Here is a 23961-nt window from a genome sequence, read left to right as displayed (position 1 = left end):
TCTATAACAAAGAAGTCAAAGTACAAAATATACATTGGAGATAGGAAAGAATTGGTATTGGGAAAACTGGATGATCATATGTCAAAGAAGGAAACCAAGCCACTATCTGATACCATATACAAAATAAACTCAAAATGGGTAAAAGACATGGATGTATGACCTAAAACCATAAAGTAAACTAAAGAAAATATAGGAAAAACAGTGATGACACTGGCTTCCACAATGTCTCTGTGTATTTGTCATCAATGAAAAAGATACACAAGTAAAGATAAACAAATGGGACTATAGCAAATTCAAAAACATCTGCATGATGAAAGAAACTAGCATTAAGTGAAAAAAAAAATCACCCTAATGAATTGGAGAAAATATATGCATATTATGCATTGATAAGTTATTGATATCCAAGATTATAAAGAATGCATACAACAAAAGAAAATAAGCCATCAAAAAAAAAAAAAAAGGACAGAAGAGTTAAACAGGCATTTCTCCAAGAAACACATACAGATGGCCAATAGACTCTTGAAAAATACCAGTCATCACTTATAGCAGGGAAATACCAATCAAAACCATACTAAGGGCCTCCCCGGTGGCTCAGCGTTTGAACACTGGGTTGTGAAGCTGCCCGCGGCCTCTGCGGCGCCGGTTCGATCCCCGGCTGCTCCCAGGCCACCGGAGGAGGGCCCCACATGGCGCGCAGACCTCTCCTGCTGCCTGCTGCTCCCCTCAGCAGTGTACTTCGGTCCTTCTGCCTGCTCTGCTCCCCGCTCTGGCTCTGGTGAATTCTCTCTCACCCTCCCGCGCTTCTGACTGTACCCAGTGCTTGTATAAATAAATAAATAAATCTTAAAAAAAAAAACTTAAAAAAAATCCTTTAAAAAAATAAAAAAAGGGTATTCAAAAGCACATGAGACATGCTATATTCCACACTAACACATAGTTATACTACCTTCCTTCACTCATACAGAACCATTTACTTAGCACTTACACTAAAACCCTAGTCCATCATTAAGGATTTCCAGTGAACAGAATATGTTATGTTCTTGTTTTCTTTCCAATCAAAAGTCTGGTGAACAAACACAGAAGCAAACAAAATAATTCACCAAGTGATAGATTCTATGAGTTAGATAAAATAAGATAAATGTGAATAAGGGATTCAAGCAACCATCATATAGTCTAAGACTGAATATTGGGAAAGAATCAGATGTTTCACTCATTTGTGGAATATAAAGAACAAAACAATGAGACACAAAACTAAACCAAACAAACCCTGAAAAACTTGCTACAGATTAAGGTTATCTGAGGGGTGGGGTGTGTGGAAAATAGGGAGCAAAGGGAGAATTTGGCCTAATGGACAATGATGGAGGGACATTGGTGATTTGGTGGTGGGTGTGGTGTGACAAAATACTTCTGAAGAGGTATGAACCCCTAAGTCATATGCCATTTTACAAAACAACATTATCACAATAAAGCATAACAAAATTAAAAAAATGAATCAATTATGTGAAAAGTATTTAAAGTAGTAAGGAAACTGAGAACATTTAGAAAGAAATTAACAAGTGTGTGTCCTGGTGCAATAGAAAGCCAGTGTGCTGCAATGTGGGGGAATGCTGATTAGGAAAGATGCGCAAAACCAACTCTTGTGGTGCTATGGAAGGCAAAGTGAGTAATATTTTTTCCAGATAATTTAAGAGACTATAGAATACATTTAAGCAGGAGATAAGAATGGCACAATTTATGATTTAAATTTGTGGATATTATGATTCACTTCCTATCAATTGTAAACACATTTTATGATTACTGAATATAAGCAATTTGCTCACTGACTATAAATAGTAGAATTTGATGGAAATTGATCATAGCAAGATATTTTGGGGAGAGGCAAAAGTGAAATTGGAGACAAGTGAGAGATGATGGGAAATTGACTTGGGCTCATCTTAATCAATAAAAATAGAAGTAGACAAATTTGGGGTCGATTTTAGAGGTTAAATCTGCAGGGTTTATGTATGAATAGGATGTGGTAAGAGAAAATTAAGATAGCTCCTTAGTTTCACATGCCCAGTGTTATCATTTAGAGAGATAATAAGATGGGGTGTGGGCAAAATAGGAATAGCTTTGATAGGGGGTGGGTAGAATTGACAGACTTAACTGTGAAAACATGTATTTCACAGTTACCGTGTTTTCACATTCAGTGTTAAAAATTCTTAAAGAAATAGTATATAAAGAACTTATCAGTTCAGAATATAAGATTTCTATAACTTGTAGCACAATGAGGAAACATTTAATTTCATGTCACTATCTCTATTGATAAACACAGTTCTCTCTGCCATGATAACTCTTTCAAATTTAGCTGAAATGTCATTTTGTCTCTAACACCTTGTAAATCTATATTTTTCAATGTCAATGCAATCGTTTTATTATCTACATTGCTGAAAATACTGCATGTATAACTACCTCTATTATACTTGATTACATGCAATATTATTATGTATCATTCTCCAAAATGGACTGCTGCTCACAGTCCTTTTATAAAACATATAATTTATGTTTACACATTTATATACCAGTTTTTTCAATGATGTTCTTGACCTGACTACATCAGCATAAAATGGAATTGTTGATAAAATAAAAATTTCTGAATCTTATCTCAATCTTAATGAAACTAAATATGTTAGTATCAGGTTTATAAATCACTTTACAACAGTTTTCCAAGATGATTTAGTTCCACTGATGTGTGAGGACCTCTGCACTGACTGCTAAACTCTCAGGCTACCAGAACAAGGGCTTATTTTTATCACCAGTGTTTGGCACTGTCTCACCTAAAGTATATATTTTCACAAATTTCTTTTATTATAAATTATTAAATTTGACTGCTAACCCCAAATTTCTATTTCAAGGCATCTGGCTATCATACAGGGCAGCAAGGGGCACTAAATGATGCTCACTTCGCTAAGAACGCTTACTACCCGAATAATTTACTGGTCACTGTCTGAGTTCTTCACCCCCATGCACAATTGCAAGACTACTCAAGCTCAGGAAACAGCAACAACAATGGGATTTATTTAAAAAGCCAGGGAAAAACAAAGAGTTACTGAGGACAAAAATGGTCATTTATCTCACCCGAAGCAATGTCCAGTGTTTTCCAGTCCTAAACAAAAGCAGCTAAGATGGTGTCTCCTGCCACAGAGGACTTGGTGCCCCTCTCCCGAACAATAGGCCACATGCCCAGGATGGCATCTTCTTGCCTCTGTGGACCTGCAGCACAGAGCAGCCAGACTCTACGCTAGGTTCTAACTCACAAAGACAACAGAAGGCACAACAGGAAATGCTCCTGGAGCTGCCAAGATGCCCCAGCACAGCACCAAACAATTGACTCTCAAAACAGCAGGTGGCTGAAGGGCCCAACAAAAGGCCACACTCGCAAGGCACCCAGCTCCAGGTCTTTGACTTCCTTGCCAGGTTGAAACAGCAGCAAAACCAGGAACAGATTCAGTCTCTCAGTAACTTGCAAAGCCTCTGAACTTCTCTTGTTTGAGATTTGCTGCTGGAGGCCTCCACCTTCATAGGACCACAATAGCCTTCTGGAAGACTGGCTTGGTAGGGACCGAAACACTGACCCCAAATGTTGAATCTGAAACACTGACTCCCAAAGAACAAAGACCCAATAATCTGCAGATGTTTCTTTTTTTTTTTTTTTTGGATTGATTGATTGATTTGATTGATTGATTTATACAAGCACTGGGTACAGTCAGAAGCACGGGAGGGTGAGAGAATTCACCAGAGCCAGAGTAGGGAACAGAACAGGCAGAATGACGAAATACACTGCTGAGGGGAGTAGCCCTGCGCTCAACCACTGCGCCACCAGGGGAGGCCCAATCTGCAGATGTTTCTGCAGTCATTTATATTTCTTATCAGTTGTTCCACCCCAAAATGTGATACATTTTAGTATTTTCCCTAGGGCTTTCTATCCTCACCAGCAACCCCTCTCTACCCACCACCACCACATGTAACAGTCTATGGCTTCAGCAACCGTTTACAGTTACTTGTTTTTAAGATTTATGCTAAAAAAACAAAAAGATTTATGCTAGTAACAAACTCCTCATTGCATGCAATGCATATGAATTTGTTTCTAATTCATATACAATGACTTAAACACTTCCTTTGAGTGCCTCATAAAGAAGCAAATAGCATTTTTGATGTGTGATTTTGATGTGGGAAAAGGTACCTCATTATAGAGCAAAACAAAAGACAAAAACAAAATTATCACAAAATGCACTTTTTTTTTTCACTTAAAAAAACTTTTATATTTGGCATATTCTCAACATAAATGCATATGGAAAGGACCTGTGCTAAGCCTAATCCTAGAACTTTGGGTAAAATAAATGTATAAATTGTGTATATATATATATATTAATTTATTTATACAAGCACTGGGTACAGTCAGAAGTGTGGGAGGGTGAGATAATTCACCAGAGCCAAAGCAGAGAGCAGAACACAGCAGGCAGACTGACGAAGTACACTGCTGAGGGGAGCAGCGGGCGGCAGGAGAGGTCTGCATGCTATGTGGGACCCTAGTCCAGGCTGCACACAGCTTGGCAACACAGCCCTCAACTGCTGCGCCACTGGGGAGCCCCTAAATCGTATATATTGTACACATCACGAGTAATTAAATTTCTGACTCAAATACAGTCTTCAAAAAAAGACAAATATTCTCCTTTGACAAATGGTCCTTTAAATGAACAGTTCCTAAAGTCAAGGAATATGACTGTGTGTCCACCCAAACCTAGGGCTCAGTGCAGTGCCTATATGCTCAACATATGTGTACTGAATTATACTGATTCATAAGTCCTATCCTGCTACTTCATATGAGATTCAGATTTAGAAAATCTACTTTATAGAGATTATTTTGAGATTATCACTTTATAGTGATAATTTTATTTTTGTCTTTTCTTTTGCTCTATAAAGTAGGAAATCTACTTTAGCAGATAAGATTAGATAATCAAGTATAATAAAACTACTGATTTTAGTAATGTCAAAATTCTCCATACACACTCAGTAGAAAGAATATGAGCATTTACTATGCCTAGAGAGTTACCCAATAGAAAACTTTGCAATTTTGCCTAGAGAACAGTTAAAACTGCCTAGAGAGCAAAAAACAAGCAAACACAAAAACAACCTGAAAGCAAGATCTTAATATCAACAGATTTAGCATCAGGTTTAGAATACAGATTGAGTCACCACAGCTACATGCAGCATTCTCAACCTAAGACAGTCATTTAACAAATGGCGATATTTGAACCAAGTGGAAACACATGCAAAATCTACTACAAAATACACTGTTTGCTGAGAGTATAATGAAATTCAGTATGTATTTACATGGATTGTTCAAAAATATACACTATATCCTGAACTATGTTTAAAAAATATTATTCCATGATATATTGTTACAGAGAATATCTAAAACTATAACTCATGCTTTTGAGAAGAATAATAAATATACTTTGTTTTCTGGATTAGAAAATTATCTAGGAAAGTTAGTTAAAATGAATCTGTTTAAATTAGAAACCACAGGACTAGTTCTCAGATTCCTAGTAAACACTAAACATAAAATACTAAATAAGGCCTTTCTAGGCATTCATATGGTACTGTGACCTTACCCATATTGTAACCACTCTTATCCATCTTTTTCTGTGTTGTGGTGTTTGATGATGTGTCCTTGGCATTCAGCATAACACCCAAGCCAACTGAATTATCAGCAGATGGACTTATGCTTTGATCTGGGATCCATTCTCTGTCTCCTGAAAATAAAAAAAAAGGGAAAAATAATATAAATTTTAGTAAGAAATCCATGTTGTTGATTATATTTATTGTCTTACTAGATAATTTTTAGCTAAATAAAGAAAATTTGTTATAGTGAGGTAGATATTATTAAAGATAAAATATTTCATAATAGTCACACACAAGTTAAAATCACACAATAAATTAAATTGATATAACTTAATAAAAATATAGCTAAGTCACAAATATACACACATTTAAATGAACTATTTTAAAGCATGCAGTTATATAACATGAAGTACAATTTTTGTATGTAAATAAACATATTTGAATACACAAGAACCTAAAGATATGATAAAAAGAGCTACCAGTTGATGTGTCTATTGAAGTCTCACAGATGTTGAGATTCTGAGATTGTCTTTTAAGATGGCATTTAAGAATTATCACATAATGCATAACAGTGAAGTTAATATATTTTCACTTTCTAACTTATTAAAAGCCACACTTATAAATTCTGAAACCCTGTCTGATTTGAGTCCTGTTTTCTCATATTCTAAAATTACTTTTTTTAGTCTTTTTAAAAATTTATTTATTTTTTTAAGAACCAGGGTATAGGCTAGATGCATAGGAGGGTGAGCAGATTCACTGGGGACAGAGCGGGGAACAGAACAAACAGACTGATGAAATACACTGCTGAGGGGAGCAGTGAGTGCAACAGGAGAGGTCTGCCTCGCCATGTGGGATTCTCACCGGCCGCCTGGGATCAAACCCGTGCTGCAGAGGCTGAGGACAGCTTCACGTTTTGGTGCTCAACCGCCTGCACCACCAGGGAGGCCCCAAGTCTTTTTTTTATTTTTTAAGATTTATTTATTTATATAAGAACTGGGGTACAGGCCAGAAGCACCAGACGGTGAGAGGATTCACCAAAGACAGAGTGGGGAGGAGAACAGGGGGAGCAGCAGGTGAGACAGAAGAGGTCTGCCACTTCATGTGAATAGCTCCCTGGCTGGCTGGGAATCAAACCCATGCTGCAGAGGCTGAGGACAGCTTTGCAGTGCTGCGCTCAACCCACTGGGCCACCAGGGAGGCCTGTTTTCTCATATTCTAATAGTAGCCTAAATATAAATATATGGCAAGTAACACAATATCAATTGTGACTAGAGAAGATTTTTTTAAATATTTGAACAGAATTATTCTATATTTCATAAAATATGAATGCACAGTTTTAAAAAATAGTGTCAAAAATTGTCAGACTGATCCATAAACCATCTGATTCCGTGTCTGAACTTACCTGCAATTGTAATTGTAGTACTTGAATAATTGCATTCTAAACTATGAGAAGAAAGTGAGTTGAGTCTTTCATTTTTATCAAAAACAAAGAATCTTTCAAGTCCTTGGTATTGTTCATTTATAGGCTTACTTCTGAGGGCTATTTCAGGTAACAGCTAGGAAAAAATCAAAGTATTATTTTATCTCATAAGTATAGAGAAACGCATTCATTCATTAAGCGCTTACTATGTTCTTGGTACAGATTCTATGCTCATCAAGACTAGGTTCTATGTGTGAAAACAAATAATAACACAACTTTTATACATTTTAATCTCTGAAAAGTGTTTAAACCACAATTAGAGTTATTATTTAAAAGTTGTCATCAATCTAAAAAAGAAGAAGATAGTTCATGAAACAAAATTACCCTGTTCCTTGTTCTCCCTTTATTTCCTTCCTTACACATAAACTACTCTGGGAAATAGAATCTCTCTCATATTCTGTACTTTGGAACTAGTGACTTTGTCTATACAAAAAAATAATTTCAAAGATGAATGCAAAATACTGATGGGGATAAAATTAATCTAATCATCACTACATACAAAATCAAGTTAATAAAATACTGACATTTTAAGTGTACAAGTACGAACCTAAGGCAACAGTGAGCTAAGTAATTTGTGAAAATTATACACAAGAAACAAGAAGTCCTAAGATTTGAATATAGTTCTGGCTGATTTGAACCATAGGCTTATTCCCCCACAATATAAATTGTTAAATTTTATATACTCTCACCCTGTGGAAGAATCAAAATGAGATTTAAAAATTCATAAATCTAGTAGGAAAAAGACTAAAACTTAGGAAGTATTCTTGATGGACTAAAAATATAAACAGACTGGTTATCAGTATTTAAGTGTTCCCCCAAAAGATTCTCATTAAAGTGCATATGTAGACTATTTCAATGGAGTAAACAACACAAAGATATTTATATAACCTATATAAAAATTTATAAATCAGGTGACTCAGCAAGACGGGACTAGGATTATCATTTCCAAACAGGGACCATTCTTCAGTAAAGACTGCTTGAAACTGGCAGAAGACACCGGGAGGAGCCAGAGGTGAGCTGGGAAGTTCGCCCACACCAAGCCCCTTCTGGCCAGCAGTCCGAGCCCAGAGGGGAGCGGGCACCCACCACCTGGGCAGACCGGGCACGCAGCAGAGTGTGTCACCGCATCGCCACTTTAGAACAGGGACCTTTCTTCAATAAAGACTGCTTGAAACTAGCAGAAGGCTCCCTGTGGACCCAGAGGGAAAAGGTTCCCTGTGTAGTCAGAGGTGAGCAGAAGGCCCCCACATGCCTGGTCCCACCTGGTAGGAAGTTGGAAACCAGAGAGGGATCCAGTGATTTGGAACCCAGAGTACAATTCAGCTGCCCACCTCCAGGGAAGTTTGTGGGACTTCAAGACACACCTCTGTAATTAAACACAGAAGGAAGAAATATTCTGTGACAGCGACAATTAACATATTCAAAGTACCACTGCCTCACTAGACTTCTGGCATAACAGTATTTGACTCGTTTAGACCACCAGTTGCCAACCCCCACAAAGAGCACACCAAAGAGATGCTGGCCAGTAACAGCAACACAGTGTCCCAAGGCATATGGCAAATTAGAAAACAGGCAGTAGGGAGTAGAAAAATTACATGCAACCGAGCAAATCCTCAGGAAAAAGGCACACCACAAATAGAAAAACTCCCACCAGATTGCAACGACAGTAACTTGGAAGAACTTCTGAGCCTTCCAGAAAGAGAATTTAAAATTGTCATGATAAAAAAACTAACAGAAGTCATGAAGGAAAACAATGATAAGGGAAAAATAATCAACGATCAGAAGAATGAAATTGAGTCCCTAAAGAGGGAAGTAAAAGAAATGCAGAAGATCAAAGAATTAATGGAGGCGCTAAAGAACTCTGGGAAAAGCAATGAAAGCAGAATAGATGAAATGGAAGAACGAATAAGTACTCTTGAAGACACAGAAATAAAAAGAACCAAAGCAGAAAAGGAAAGAAGAAGTACGAAGAAAAAAGATCTAAGAAAGACTTCGGGAACTATCTGACACCATGAGGAAAGGAAATATAAGAGTTACAGGAATCCCAGAAGGAGAGGAGAGAGATGTAGGAACAGAGAAAATATTCAAGGAAATAATTGAAGAGAACTTCCCAAACATGAAGAAGGAGCTGAAAAATGATATACAAGAAGCAAGAAGAACACAAAACTTCCATGACGAAAGAAAAAACACAGCAAGACACATAATAGTAAAGCTCCCAAGAATCCAAGACAAGGGAAAAATAACAAAGCTGACAAGAGGGAAGAAGCAGATAACATTCAAAGGAAAACCAATCAGACTGACATCAGACTTCTCCGAAGAAACAAAATGGGCAAGGAGAGAGTGGAGGGACATAGTCAGCAGACTCCAAGAAAACAGATGCCAACCAAGAATACTCTATCCTGCAAAGCTCTCCTTCCTCTATGAAGAAAGAATAAGGACCTTCCCAGACAAACAGAAACTCTGGAATTTCATTACAACTAAACCCCAACTCCAAAAAATACTACAAGGAGTCCTAAAGTCAGAAACTCAGAGGGACAAATAACAACAAAAGAAGGCCAAAAAAATAGTTATTAAAAGAATAAATAAAATCAAAGGAAAGACAAATACAATGGCAAATACAGATGCCAACATATTAATATTAACTATAAATGTAAATGGACTAAACTCTTTAATAAAAAGACACAGAGTCGCAGGCTGGATTAAGAAACAAAACCCAACCTTTTGCTGTGTCCAGGAAACACATTTAGCTACAAAACATAAAAATAAACTCAAAGTTAAAGGATGGAAAACAATCCTAAAAGCAAATAGACCAAAAAAGAAAGCAGGAACAGCTATACTTATATCAGATAAAACAGATTTCAAACTCAAAAAGTTAAAAAGAGACCCCAACGGTCACTACATTATAATCAAGGGGACAATACTTCAAGAAGAAATAACATTCATTAACATATATTCACCAAACGAAGGAGCACCAAAATATATCAGACAACTATTGTCATCTTTGAAAACAGACATCAGAGAAAACACATATGTAGTGGGAGACTTCAACACACCACTATCAACAATGGATAGATCAATGAGACAAAAAATAAGTAAAGACACTAAAGCTCTAAATAAGGATCTAGAGCACTTGGGCTTAACAGGCATCGATAGAACACTAAACCCAAAGAAATCTGAGTACACATTTTTCTCAAGCACACACGGATCATTCTCCAGGATCGATCAGATACTGGGACACAAGACAAAACAACAAACACACCAAGATTGAAATCATACCAACCATCTTTTCTGACCATGAAGGCATCAAACTAGAAATAAACCATAAAAAGAAGGCAAGGAACTCTCCTGCCTCATGGAGATTGAAAACCACAATTCTGGAAGACCACTGGACTAACGAGGAGATCAAAGAAGAAATTTAAAAATTCTTTGAATTGAGAGACAAGGAGGACACCAATTTCCTAAATGTATGGAATGCAGCAAAAGCAGTAATAAGAGGGAAATATATAGCAATAGAGGCTCACATCAAGAAACAAGAAAGAACTCAAAGAAACAACCTAATCTTGAAGCTCAAAGATCTAGAAAAAGAACAACAACAACAAAAAAACCCAAAACCAGTAGAAGAAAAGAAATAATAAAAATCAAAGCAGAAATAAATGAAATTGAAACTAAAAAAACAATCCAAAAGATCAATGAAACCAAGAGCCGATTTATGGTCAACTAATCTTTGACAAAGGAGCAAAGTATATGCATTGGAGCAAAGAAAGTCTGTTCAATAAATGGTGCCGGGAAAACTGGGTCGCTACATGCAAAAAAATGAAGCTTGACTACTACCTAACACCATGCACAAAAACCATCTCAAAATGGATTAAAGAACTAGACATAAGACCTGAAACCATAAAATACATAGAAGGAAATATAGGCGAACCACTGCATGATATGCACATTAAAGACATCTTTACAGACACATCACCCAAAGCAGTGATAGTGAAGGCAAAGATCAACAGCTGGGACTACATCAAATTAAAGAGCTTCTGCACAGCATAAGAGACAATAAACAAAACAAAGAGAAACCCCACCGACTGGGAGAACATTTTTGCACACAACACTAATGATAAAGGACTGATCACAAAAATCTACAAAGAGCTGATGAGACTCAACAAAAACAAAGAAAATAATCCAGTCAAAAAATGGGCAGAAGAGCTAAAAAGAAACTTCTCTGAAAAGGAAATGCAAATGGCCAACAGGCATATGAAAAATGTTCAACATCACTTGTAATCAGGGAAATGCAAATCAAAACTACCATGAGATACCATCTTACACCAGTGAGAATGGCACATATTAAAAAATCTAGCAACAACAAATGTTGGCAAGGGTGTGGAGAAAAACGAACTCTCCTGCACTGTTGGTGGGAGTGCAAACTGGTCCAACCACTGTGAAGAGCTGTGTGGAGATTTCTTGACCTACTAAACATAGAGCTTCCATATGATCCAGCAATTCCACTCCTAGGTATTTACCCAAAGGACACAGAAACATCAATTCCAAAGAGTACCTGCACCCCTATATTTATAGCAGCACTATTTACAATAGCTAAGCTTTGGAAACAACCCAAATGCCCAAAAATAGATGACTGGATCAAGAAGATGTGGTACATATACACCATGGAATATTACTCAGCATTCAAAAAAGATAAACAGATGCCATTTGCAGCAACATGGATGGCGCTTGAAGGGATCATGCTCAGCAAAATAAGCCAGAAAGAAAAAGAAAAATACAGGATGGTCTCACTCATAGCAGGAATCTAGAAAACTTAAATAAGGGACCAGGAAAAAGAATAACTATAAGAAAGGAAATATCAAAATCGACAAACTTCTATGAACCAGAGATACTCTATGGTGGGTGGGAGGTGGGGACAGGAGGGATTGGGGTCAAAATAAGGGGGTTGTAATTGTATGGGGAATATAAAAAATAAAATTTAAATAAAAAATTATAGATCATATGAATTATGAACTGTTACCCAAAAAGCTAATTGCAAAATAAGGCATCATTATCAAAGCCAAGTCAAAGTGCACTCTACTCACTCCATCCTCATTAGCTCTTTCAGACACTGATCACTAATTTACAGACTATATCTAGTGAATCTCATTTTTAGATTAGACAATAGAAAAGCTAAGCCATTTTTAAAAGTTTTGGTTGATAGATAAGAACATGAGTGTAGACTGGCTTTTTTTTCTCCTAAACTCACACAGTTAGCCACTGAACATTTCAGAACCAAAACCAAATTTCCCTCACCAGTATATCCATGTTCTTTCCAGCACTAATTCTATCTCAATGCTGCTGTTTGAAAATTTTTGACTTAATTCAAATAAGAGATCTAACCTTCATGAAGAAATCAGTGTTTGAAGAATGAAGTATAAAGTGAAAGTTCTTACACTCAATGAGGAAGTCAAATAATGCTACTGCCACAAATTTTCATTCCAATCCCAATGAGGACCCTGGAACCTAGGCCAAGCATATGGGAGGTAGTTCAAGCCAACAGCCAATGCCACAAAATCTAAAGGGCCTTCCACAAACCAGGTACCCCAGAATCACTGGTAAGGAACTTGGACCCCCAGGTCTAGTGCATGGAAGGTGATGAAACCAATGTCGTAGGGCCCCACCAGATACTAGTGATTCCCAGTACCAAGGGTAAGAACATTGGGCCCCAATGCATGGGATGTTGTGTAATACAAGACCCCAAGACACTGCAGGGCATGGACAAAACCCAGCCCAACTATGAAGGAAGCCAGACACCATACCCAATGTTCAGGAAGCACAGCAAGAATGCAGTTCAGGCCCCAAGGCCCTGTCACTGCTGGTGAGCACCACGAACCTGCCAGTAAAGATGCTGGCTTAGCCCCACCACAGCAACATGGCACTGAAAACAAAGAATGAATAGAAAAACACAACAATTTGCCACATGAGTTTTAGAGGGAATACTATACTAAATAAGTGGAACAAATATCAACAACCCTCTCATGGAGACATGGAAAATCTGTTCTTCCCAGCAGTTATAGATTTCAAACTAGCCATGAAAAAGGAATTCGAAGAACACAGAGAAAACACACATTAAAAAAAAAAACAAAAACAGCGGATCAAAGGTATAGAAGAAAATTCAGAAACAGAAGATCAAGAATAATATTCTAAATAGGAAAATAAAGGAATGTAAAAAGATCAACAGAGGAATTGAAAATACTGTAGAAAGTTATGGAAGCAAACTAAACCAAATGGAAGAATCAGTGAACTTGAAAATGTGAATATACAAAAAGTAAGGTAGGAGAAAAAAAAGATAAACAAATAAAAAAAAAGTGAAGAAACACTGAGAATCCTTCAACTTGATGAGGATAGGTAATATAAGAATATTGGTTACTGGGGGCCTCCCTTGGTGGCACAGCTGTTGAGTACTGGGCTGCGAAGCTGCCCACAGCCTCTGCAGCACCAGTTCGATCCCCGGCTGCCGGCGAGGGTCCCACATGGCAGGCAGATCTCTCCTGCCATGCCCACTGCTCCCCTCAGCAGTGTATTTTGTCAGTCTGCCTGTTCTGTTCCCTGCTCTGGCTCTGGTGAATTCTCTCACCCTCCCGCGCTTCTGACTATACCCAGTGCTTGTATAAATAAATAAATCTTAAAAAAAAAGAATTTTGGTTACTGGGGCCTCCCTAGTGGCACAAGGTGTTAAGATGCAATATCTGAAGCTGACCAAAGCCACTGCAGCACGAGTTCCATGCCGGCCAGGGAGCAACCCATATGGCGCAGCAGACATCTCCTGAGGTCTCCTCTGCTGCTCCCCTCAGCAGTGTATTTCTTTCAATCTGCCTGTTCTGTAACCCACTCTCTCTGGTGAATCCTCTCATCGCCCCCCGCCCTGCTCCGCCTCTGTACCTTTGACCTGTACCCCAGCTCTTGTATGCATAAAAATAAAATAAATCTTAAAATGAAAAGAATATTGGTTATCCTAGAAGGAAAAGAGACAGAGGAAAGAACAAAGAACTTATTTTAAGAAATAATTGATGAAAATATCCCAACCCTGGAAAATGAACTAAATATACAAATATATGAAGCTAGAATAACACCAAGATTCCCAAACAAAAATACAGCAAAATATATAGTAGTGAAACACTAAGAGTTCAAGACAAGGAAAGAATACTGAAGTGGACAAAGGGAAAAAAGCAAATAACATATTAAAGAACACCAGTTGTCTTAAACTGGCACTTCTCTAAAGAAACACTGTGGTCAAGGAGAGACTGGTGTGATGTGATTGGAAAACTTAAAAGAAAAATTCCCAGCCAATATACTCTACCCCACAATGCTCTCTTTCAGATATAAGAGGGGAAATAAAGTCCTCCTCACACAATCAGAAACTGAAGAGTTGGTAAAACCAGATTCCCCCTTCCCAGAAATATTAAAGGGAGCTTTAGAGTCTAAGTCAAATAGAAGGACATCTACAAAGAACAGAACTAGAAAATACATAGAACCACAATATTAAGTACAAAATGGCAATAACAGATTTTCATAATCAATAATCACCTTAAATTTAAATGGAAAAAAATCACCAAACAAAATACATAGACTATATGGTTGTATTAGGAAACAGAATCCAACATTCTGTGGTTTTCCTAAGACACATATTGGATCCAAAGATAATCATAAGCTAAATAAATGTAAAAGGTTGGAAAACAATCCTACAAGTACATGGGAACAAATGAAGGTGGGGACAGCCATACTTATATCAGACAAAATAGATTTCCAGTTAAAAAAGTTAACAAGACAAGGATGGACAGTACATAATGATTAAGAGAATAATACAGCAGGAAGATATAATACCCACTAATGTATATCACCAAATGAAGGAGCACTAAAATATACTAGGCAACTACTATCAATTCTGCAAACTAATATGGGATAAAACACATTTGGGTAGGAGACTTCAACAGCCCACTCTCAGCTATGGACAGATAAATGAGACAGAAAATGAATATGGAAAAACTAGCTCTAAACAGAATTTGACCATACATCTAATAGACATCTATAGGGCCCTTCACCCCAGTAAAAGCAGAATACACATTTTTCTCAAGTACACACAGGATATTCTCCTGAACTGACCAGATATTGGATCAGAAGGCAAGTATCAACAAATTTATGAAGATGGAAATCATACCAATCATCTTTAATTACCATAAAGGTACCAAACTATACAAAATATAGATGAACTACAAAAAAAGAAATAAGGGAATTCCTCTAATACATGAATACTGAACAACACACTTCTTGAGGAATACTGGGTTAATGAGGAAATAAAATAAATAGAAAAATAAATCTCAAGAGAATGATAATGAGGACACAGCTTTTCAGAACAAGGGACACAGAAAAAGCAGTACTAAAAGAGAAGTAGATAGAAATAAAGGTCCACATCAAGAAAAAAAAGAAAGAACACAAAGAAATATCCTATATTTCCTCCTGAGGAACTAGAGAAAAATAAAAGATAATACCAAATGTCAACAAAATAAAGGAAGTTATAAAAGTTACAGCAGAAATAAATGATATAGAAATTAAAAAAAAATCTTTCCAAAAGATCAATCAAAACAAAAGCTGGTTTTGAAAAAATAAATGAAATAGACAAACATCTAGCTAGGTGCACTATGAAAAAAAGTGAAAAAGCTCGAATAACAGAATCAAACATGAAAGAGAAAAAGTTATAATGTACAATTTAGAAATTCAAAGGATAAGAGAATACTATGAATATTTATGTGTTAACGAGTTCAATAATATTGAAGAGATAGAGAGATTGTCAGAATTATAGAATCATCACAGACTGAATAGGGAAGATGCAGAAAACCAGAACAAACCAGTCAAAAGTGAGGAAACTGAAATAGTAATCAAATCCCTCCCCCAAAAACAAAATTCCAGGATAAGACATAGTCACAAGCATGTTCCACCAAATTTTCAAAATGAACTAATACCTATCCTGCTCAAACTCTTCCCAAAAATTGAGCGAGAAGCAACACTTCCAAATACTTTTTATGATATCAACACTACTTTAATACCAAAACCAAACAAAAAATACAGTAAAACTACAGATCAATTTCCCTAATCAGCACAAATGCAAATTCCTAACAAAATTTTATTAAGATGAAACCAATGATGCACTAAAGAGATTATACAACATGACTAAATGGAATTTATACCAGAAACACAAGGATAGTTAAACATTTGAAAATCAATCAACTTAACTTATCAAATCAACAACAACAAAATGACATAAAAATGACATGAAAAATTTTGATGCCAAGGAAGCAATGGATGAAATTCAATATCCATTATATTGAAAAACCCTAAAAAGTAGAGATAAATTATATCTTTACACAATGAAATTCATATAAGACAAACCCTCACCTAACATCGCATTAAATGATGGAAAACTGAAAGCCTTTCCATGAAGATTTTGTATAAGACAAGGCTATCAACAATCATAATTTCTAGTCCACATGGTATTGGAAGTTCTAGATAGAAAAAATAGTAAGAGAAAGATAAAATAAATACAAATTGGGAGCAAAGAATTAAAGCTGTCATTATTTTTAGATGACATGATGATAAACATGGAGAACCCTAAAGATGCAACTGAAAAACTAATTAAAACAATATAGACCAGTTCAACAAAGTGGAAGGTGACAAAAATCAATAAACAAAAATATCAGTTGCTTTGATATATGCAATAATGAGCTAGTAGGGGACTACATCAAGAAAATGATCCCATTTATGATCACACCAAAAATACGTATGTAGGAGTAACCTAACAAAAGAGGTGAAGGGCCTATACAAAGAAAATTATAAGAAATTGTTAAAAGAAATAGAAGCACACAGAAAGAAATGGAAAGATATCCTGAGCCCATGGATTGAAGAATCATCATTGTCAAAATTGCCATCCTACCCAAGGGGAAAAAAATGATTCATTGAAATCCTAATAAAAATTTAGTTGATTTAGGGTCTCTCTGGTGGTGCAAGGGGTTAAGACGCAAACTATGAAGCTATCCACAGCCTCTGCAGCACAGGTTCGATCCCCAGCCAGTCAGGGAGCAACCCACATGGTGCAGTAGACTTCTCCTGACTTGCCCGCTGCTCCCCTCAGCAGTGTATTTCAGTCAATCTGCCTGTTCTGTTCCCCACTCTGTCTCTGGTGTATCCTCTCACCCCTACACCTCTGGCTTGTACCCCAGCTTTTGTATGCATAAATAAGTAAAATCTTCAAAAAATTAATTGTTTTAACTGACATTTATTCTTCAAAGAAATGGAACATCATTACTGAGTTCATATGGAACCAACAAAAGACCCCAAATATCCAAATCAACCCTGACAAAAAGAGATAGAATGACAGTATCACACACTTTCAGATCTCAAGTTACATGTTAAAGCCATAATAATTAAAACAGTGTGATCCTGGACACACACACCCATACCCACACACACAAATGGGATAGAATAAAGAGTGCAGATTTAAACCTTCACTTATATGGATAGTTAATCTATGACAGAGGAGTCAAGACTATGCACTGAAACAGGGAAAACCTCTTCAACAAATGGTGTTGGTTAAACTGCACAGCCACAAACAAAAGAATGAAACTAGACCAATATTTCAAACCAGACACAAAAGACAATTTGAAATGACTAAAGATGGATGAAATGTGACCATACCATACATAGATGAAAGCATTGGCAAACTACCTCACAGCATAAGCTCCAGTGATGACTTCGGGGGATTCATCTCCAGGAGCAAGGAAACAAGAAACAAGAAAACAACTGAGGTGACATCAAACTAGAAAGTTCTACACAGCAAAAGAAATAGTAATAAAATGAAGAGACACTCTGCTAAATGAGAAAAAATATCTGTACACCATGCACCTGAAAAGGGACTGGTATCAAAGATACAAAGAGCTCATATCACTCATCAAAATGTAAACAAATAACCCATTCAAGCATGGAAATAAGAGCTAAATATGTACTTCTCCAAAGAAGACATACAGATGGCAAACAGGCACATGAAACATGCTCATTCTCATTTATCATTAGGAAAATGCAAATCAAAACCGCAATGTGATACCACCTTGTACCAGTGAGAATGGCCCATATCAAAAGGACCAGAAACAACAAGGGCTGGTGAAGATGTAGAAAAAAAAAAGAACCAACTTACACTGTTCATGGGACTTTATGCTGGTACAGACATCATATTATATGGTGATTTCTCAAAAGATTAAAAATGGATCTACCATATAACCCAGGAATTCTACTTTTAGATATATTCCTGAAGAATACAAAAACATGAATCTGAAAGAAAATGTACACTCCTATGTTTAATGCAGCTCTATTTACAAAAGAGAAGCTATTGAAACAACCAAAGTACCCCCAAATAGATGACTGAATCAAGCAGATGAGGTATATATACACAATGGAATACTACTCAGTGCTCAAAAACCTTAATCTCATGCCATTTACAGCAACACTGATGCAGCTGAAGGAATTATGACAAGTGAAATAAGGTAGAAAGAGAAAGATAAACAGTGTATGGTGACATTTATATGTGGAATAGAGAGAAATCATACAAAAGGTCAAAGACAAACTTTTAAAGCAACTCTTGAAAGCTGATCGTAGACCTGAGACATTCAAAGGCAAGGAGAAGAGATGGGAACAGTTTGGAAAGAGAACACTATGGAGTATAGTGGAATATTAGTGCTTTGATGGCAGGTACATCACTAGATGTATGAGACCCTGTGCTTCCAAAATATTGACAATGATATAAATGATGGTACCTGAGAAAAATAAAAAATGTCCCTACAACCCACTCTTGAATTTTCTACAGTAGCAAATCAGATCCTAAGTAGTTTTTAGCTCAGGGAATGGCTTTTACAGGTGTAGTAGGAGAATAAAAACAGTTCAGTTCCAGTTATTAGGGATGGGAATAAAAGTAGATTATACATGTATGTGTAAAGCACTAACTTGATAATGCAATACTTTACCACTTATTTTAATAAATAATATATGTGAGCAAAATATGATAGAAGCTCTTTAACATTTCAAGTTTAATCAAGATTATTAATAACTATGATTGCTTAAGCTTTTAAATATATATGACAGATTCAAATATAGCTTTAAAATTTGGCAATGATGCATTAATGAGCTACTTTACCTTTTTTTTCCTGTAAGAAAAACAAAAAGTACACCCTTATTTATCTATTACACATATTCCTGAATTATCTTCTATATACTATATTTACATTAATTCACAAAACTGGTCTTCTCTATGGTATCTGCATTAACTTTATCTTAACTAGTGACTATGCAGTAAAAATCAAGGAAGGATTTATTGTACTAAATTACTCATAATTATGAATTTCATTTAGAAAAGTTAATAGCACTCTTACTGCATGAGATATGACTTCAAGTATTATTTGTCTCAAAAAATTTTATAATGTAATTTACCATATTAGAATTTGTCCTCTAAGTCATAACATTATTTTTCATGAGTCACTTTTTATTGCTTCATGATAAGATGACACATTTTAATCAATAGGAAGTAACATTTAAAAACAGATTGTGCCAATATAAACTTTTCTTATGGCATTTCTTTAAAAAAAATAATATAATAAAAATTAAAGAGACTTACCAGTGGTGATGCTGCAGTTTTAGAATTTTCAAAGTTTGTCCTTTCATGCAGACTGCTAAATTCCCAGGATTCCTCAATGTCTTCGGCTACTTTTGTTTTAATGAAAGATTCTTCTAAATCGATCACTGGCAAAGAATGTTTCTTCTCAAATGACATGCAGGAATCATTAGATATTTGATTATTCTCTTTAGCTATTCTTTTCTCATTAAAATTTCCTTCAAAAATGACATTTTCCCTTGACTTTTCAGTGGCAGAAGAGTAAATATCAAGATCCACATTTTTGTCAAAATTTAGATTTGAAGTTTCTGCTGCTGAAAATCATACATATACAAAAATTTAATGCATATATTTAAATAAATTAAGTTTTTCATAAATCCAAATATCTAAGGTACAAACTGTTTATCAATAAATGTTATTTTATCAATATTTCTTTTACTGAGTTCTTGTTAAAATGCTTATACTCTGCTTATATTCATAAATGATAACCGTAATTTACTTAAACATTCAAATCTTAATGAATTAGGGCTTCCCCGGTGGCGCAGTGGTTGAGCGCGGGGTTGCGAAGCTGCCCGCAGCCTCTGCAGTGCCGGTTCGATCCCCGGCTGCTCCCCGGCCACCGGAGGAGGGTCCCACATGGCGCGCAGACCTCTCCTGCCGCCCGCTGCTCCCCTCAGCAGTGTACTTCGGTCCGTCTGCCTGTTCTGCATCCTGCTCTGACTCTGGTGAATTCTCTCACCCTCCGCGCTTCTGACTGTACCCAGTGCTTGTATGAATAAATAAATAAATAAATAAATCTTAAAAAAAAAAAAAAAAAAAAAAAAAACAAATCTTAATGAATTAAACTAATGGAGGGAGGTAAGATTTTGTTTTCTAATGAAATTGATGCAAATTTTTATTTCAGCCTGTGTTTTTTTTTTTTTTTCAGCCTGTGGTTTAATTCCACTTTTCCATCCCATTCACCCAAGTTTTACAATAAGAGCTTATGAAAAATAATGCATACGGGAACTTCTTCTCTTTTCTTTCTTTCTTTCTTTCTTTTTTTTTAACTTATTTTCCTCAACATGACTAGGGATGGGGAAAGGGTAAATGGAAATCTACCAGATAAAAAGAACAGCAACATTTAGGGACACAGAATATGCTTAAGCTGGGACACCTGCCTCTGCAAAGCTACAAAATGAGCAAGACTATATTAGTCACCCAAATCATTATGTCTGTTTTAAATAAATCACTTTGTTTAGATCATTGGTTTTCAACATGGCTGCACAATGGAATCATCTGAAGGTACTCTTTAAAATTGTCAGTTTATGGGCCTGACCCCAAAAGAATTAAATCAACACTGAGAATAGGACTCAAGTACTGTGTGCTCTAATTTTTTTTTCCCCAAGTTCTCCAAGTGATTGTAGTGTGCAGCCAAGGTTGTGAAATATCAATCTAGATTTGCTGAAGAATTAAAATTATTTAAGATTTAGTGCACATTGCTTTCGTTTCAGAGAAAAACACGATCACTACTATCCAGTTGTTTACACAGCTTCAACTGATCATCCCTTATTTTCTTTTCAATATGAAAATCTTATCCCCTAAAATAGACTATGTAAAATAGTTGAGAATTTGAATAAAGTAGTTTCCAGTGATGTAAATTCTGCCTTGCAACCGAAAAGTTGTGAATGTTTATAAAATTCAGCAATTATATATGATAATTAGAACTCCTACTTCCATCAACAATCACCTCCTAAATTTCACAGATAACTGTGCAGAATGTAATAGACTTTATGTGAGGGAAATAGTTTTATAATAAAAACTTTATAAAGGTTATTCAATTTAATGAAACTTCCATAATAATGATATACTTTGTTCTTAAACTTCAACAGAAATTATCTAATATTTTGGTAGAATACTTATCATTTCCTATAATTAAATATCTACAACTATCCACACAATAATTTTGAAAAATTTCAAAATTATACTATTAGTATCAATTTCTTCTGAAAAACTAACAAAATAGCCTACTAATAATGTTTAAAATTTGATCAGACAGTACAGTTATGATTTAATAACTGGACACCCGATCAAGTCATAAAAATCATATATTCAACACTCCAAAATTAACTAATCTAATCCATCACATCTGGTAATGCAGAAAAATCACAGGGTCAGATAAATAGATAGACACAAATAATTTGGAAAATATAATATCAAAATTCAGGTGTTAGAGATTTCAGCAAAACAAAATTAGAGGGCAGCCAACTAAATGATTTAAAAAAAATTCTATCCACAAAAAAACTAAAATTAATAGCATACTTAATGATGACAACTTAGAAACATTATTGCTAAGGTCAGTAACACTATAAGGATGCCCCCTCTTATCATTCCTTATGAAATCAAACTGAAGTCTTATTAATGCAGTAGGATGAGTAAAGGAAATTAAAGAAAAACAGATTGAAAAGGAAGAAATAAATATGAATTTGAATACATGATTATGCAGAAAATCTGAAGTAATCTACAAAAAAAAAAGGTGATATTAGCAAGTTTTCAGGATATAAGGTGAACAAACAAAAGACAAACATTTTCCTACATACCAAAATAAACAAGTGGAATGTGAAATTAAAAATACATAAAATTACATTAGTATCCCAGAAAATGAAATTCTTAGTTATAAATCCAACAGAAAAATTAAAAAAAAAAGTAATGAGGAAAAACTATAAAACTTTGATGGGAAAAATCGAACAAGAACTAAATAAAAGGAGAGGTAGTTCAATGCTGGTGGATAGGGAGATTCACTGTTACCAAGATGCCAATTCTCCACAACTTGATCTAGAAATTCAGTGCAATCCCAAATAAAAAATTTCCAGCAAGTTACTTTGTGGAAATTGACAAAATCATTCTAAAATCTTATGGAGAGGAAAAAGGCCCAGAATATCCAACATAATATTGAAGGAAAATAGCAACATCAAGCAGCTCTATTTTCCTGGTTATGTCTGTGCAAGCATCTTCTTCTCCCCTCCTTTCTTCTAATTATCCTGACCTTTTAGATAATTGAAGAAAAAGAAAAGAACAAAAGTCAGAGGAATGTTACTATACAATTTCACGTAATATTCTACAACTATTGTAATCAAGAGAGTGTGCTATTAGTAAAAACATAGAAAAATAGGCCAAAGAACAGAACAGATAATCCATGAAACAATCCACTTAAATTTAGTCAGCTGAGTTTTTACAAAAAAGTCAGAAACTATACATAGTGAGATAGTCTTTTCAACAAATGATGCAGGGACAAAGGACCAGTCACATGTCAAAATATGAGTCTGGACACAGCTAATAACTTTCACACACACAAAAAAAAAATGGATCATACACCTAAATGAAAAATTAAAAAAACTGTAGAACATATGAAATTTACATGATTGTGGGTTAGAACACAAAAGACATGACTGACAAAAGAGAAAGAAATAATTGATAAGCTAGGTGGACCTAAGTGTATTTAAACTAATACTTATGTTGGGCTCCCTGGTGGTGCAGCGGGTTGAGCGCAGTGCTGTGAAGCTGTCTGCAGCCTCTGCAGCTCCAGTTTGATTACCGGCGGGCCAGGGAGATTCCCACATGGTGCAGCAGACCTCTCCTGTCAAGCCTGCTGCAACCCTCAGCAGTGTATTTCAGTCCTTCTGCCTGTCCTGTCCCTGCTTTGTTTCTAGTGAATTCTCTCACCCTCCCGCCCTCTGGCCTGTACCCCAGTGCTTGTAAAAATAAATAAATATTTTAAGTAAATAAATGAATGAATGAATGAATGAATGAATGAATAAATACTAATACTTATGTAGACATTTATGTTCACTATTTTCCAAAGACAAGACAGCACATTTCAGTTAGGTAAAAAATGTACAGCTATATTCCTTTGTGAATAATAGTCACAGTTGGTCATAAAAATGCAGTGACTTAGTAGTTGAAAATGGCAATACCAATCAATAGAATTACCACAAATTGCTGTGTTTTTTTTTATACCATCGACCACCCTATTGAAAATGGTAATCACAGTTTTACATAGAGTTGTTTAAAATAATATTCTCTGGTGTCTTTTGAATCATTTACATGAAGATATATACTTTTTGATTTTCTGAAAATCCTAAATAATCAA

At 35.7% G+C, this 23961-nt stretch overlaps 1 protein-coding gene across 4 annotated transcripts in view; it reads right to left on the bottom strand.

Annotated features, from left to right (window-relative positions):
• The window catches only part of ZBBX (zinc finger B-box domain containing), a 184481-nt gene that overhangs the window by 36478 nt on the left and 124042 nt on the right, over positions 1–23961 (bottom strand). For 3 of the 4 annotated variants that reach the window (XM_054700724.1, XM_054700725.1, XM_054700726.1), the window contains exons 15-17: positions 19836–20146; positions 7067–7220; positions 5655–5795 (exon numbers count right to left, since the gene is read on the bottom strand). In XM_054700724.1, the coding sequence (XP_054556699.1) occupies positions 5655–5795; positions 7067–7220; positions 19836–20146 (606 nt within the window). The remainder of the gene's footprint in view (positions 1–5654; positions 5796–7066; positions 7221–19835; positions 20147–23961) is intronic. The other variant, XM_037525753.2, reaches the window with a different exon arrangement.

This window comes from Talpa occidentalis, unplaced genomic scaffold (genome assembly GCF_014898055.3).
Source record: "Talpa occidentalis isolate TD23 unplaced genomic scaffold, MPIMG_talOcc4v2.1 talOcc4.4, whole genome shotgun sequence".
NCBI classification, from domain to species: Eukaryota; Metazoa; Chordata; class Mammalia; order Eulipotyphla; family Talpidae; genus Talpa; species Talpa occidentalis.
The sequence above is the reverse complement of the archived record's forward strand: the minus strand, read 5'-3'. Positions and strand labels throughout refer to the sequence as shown.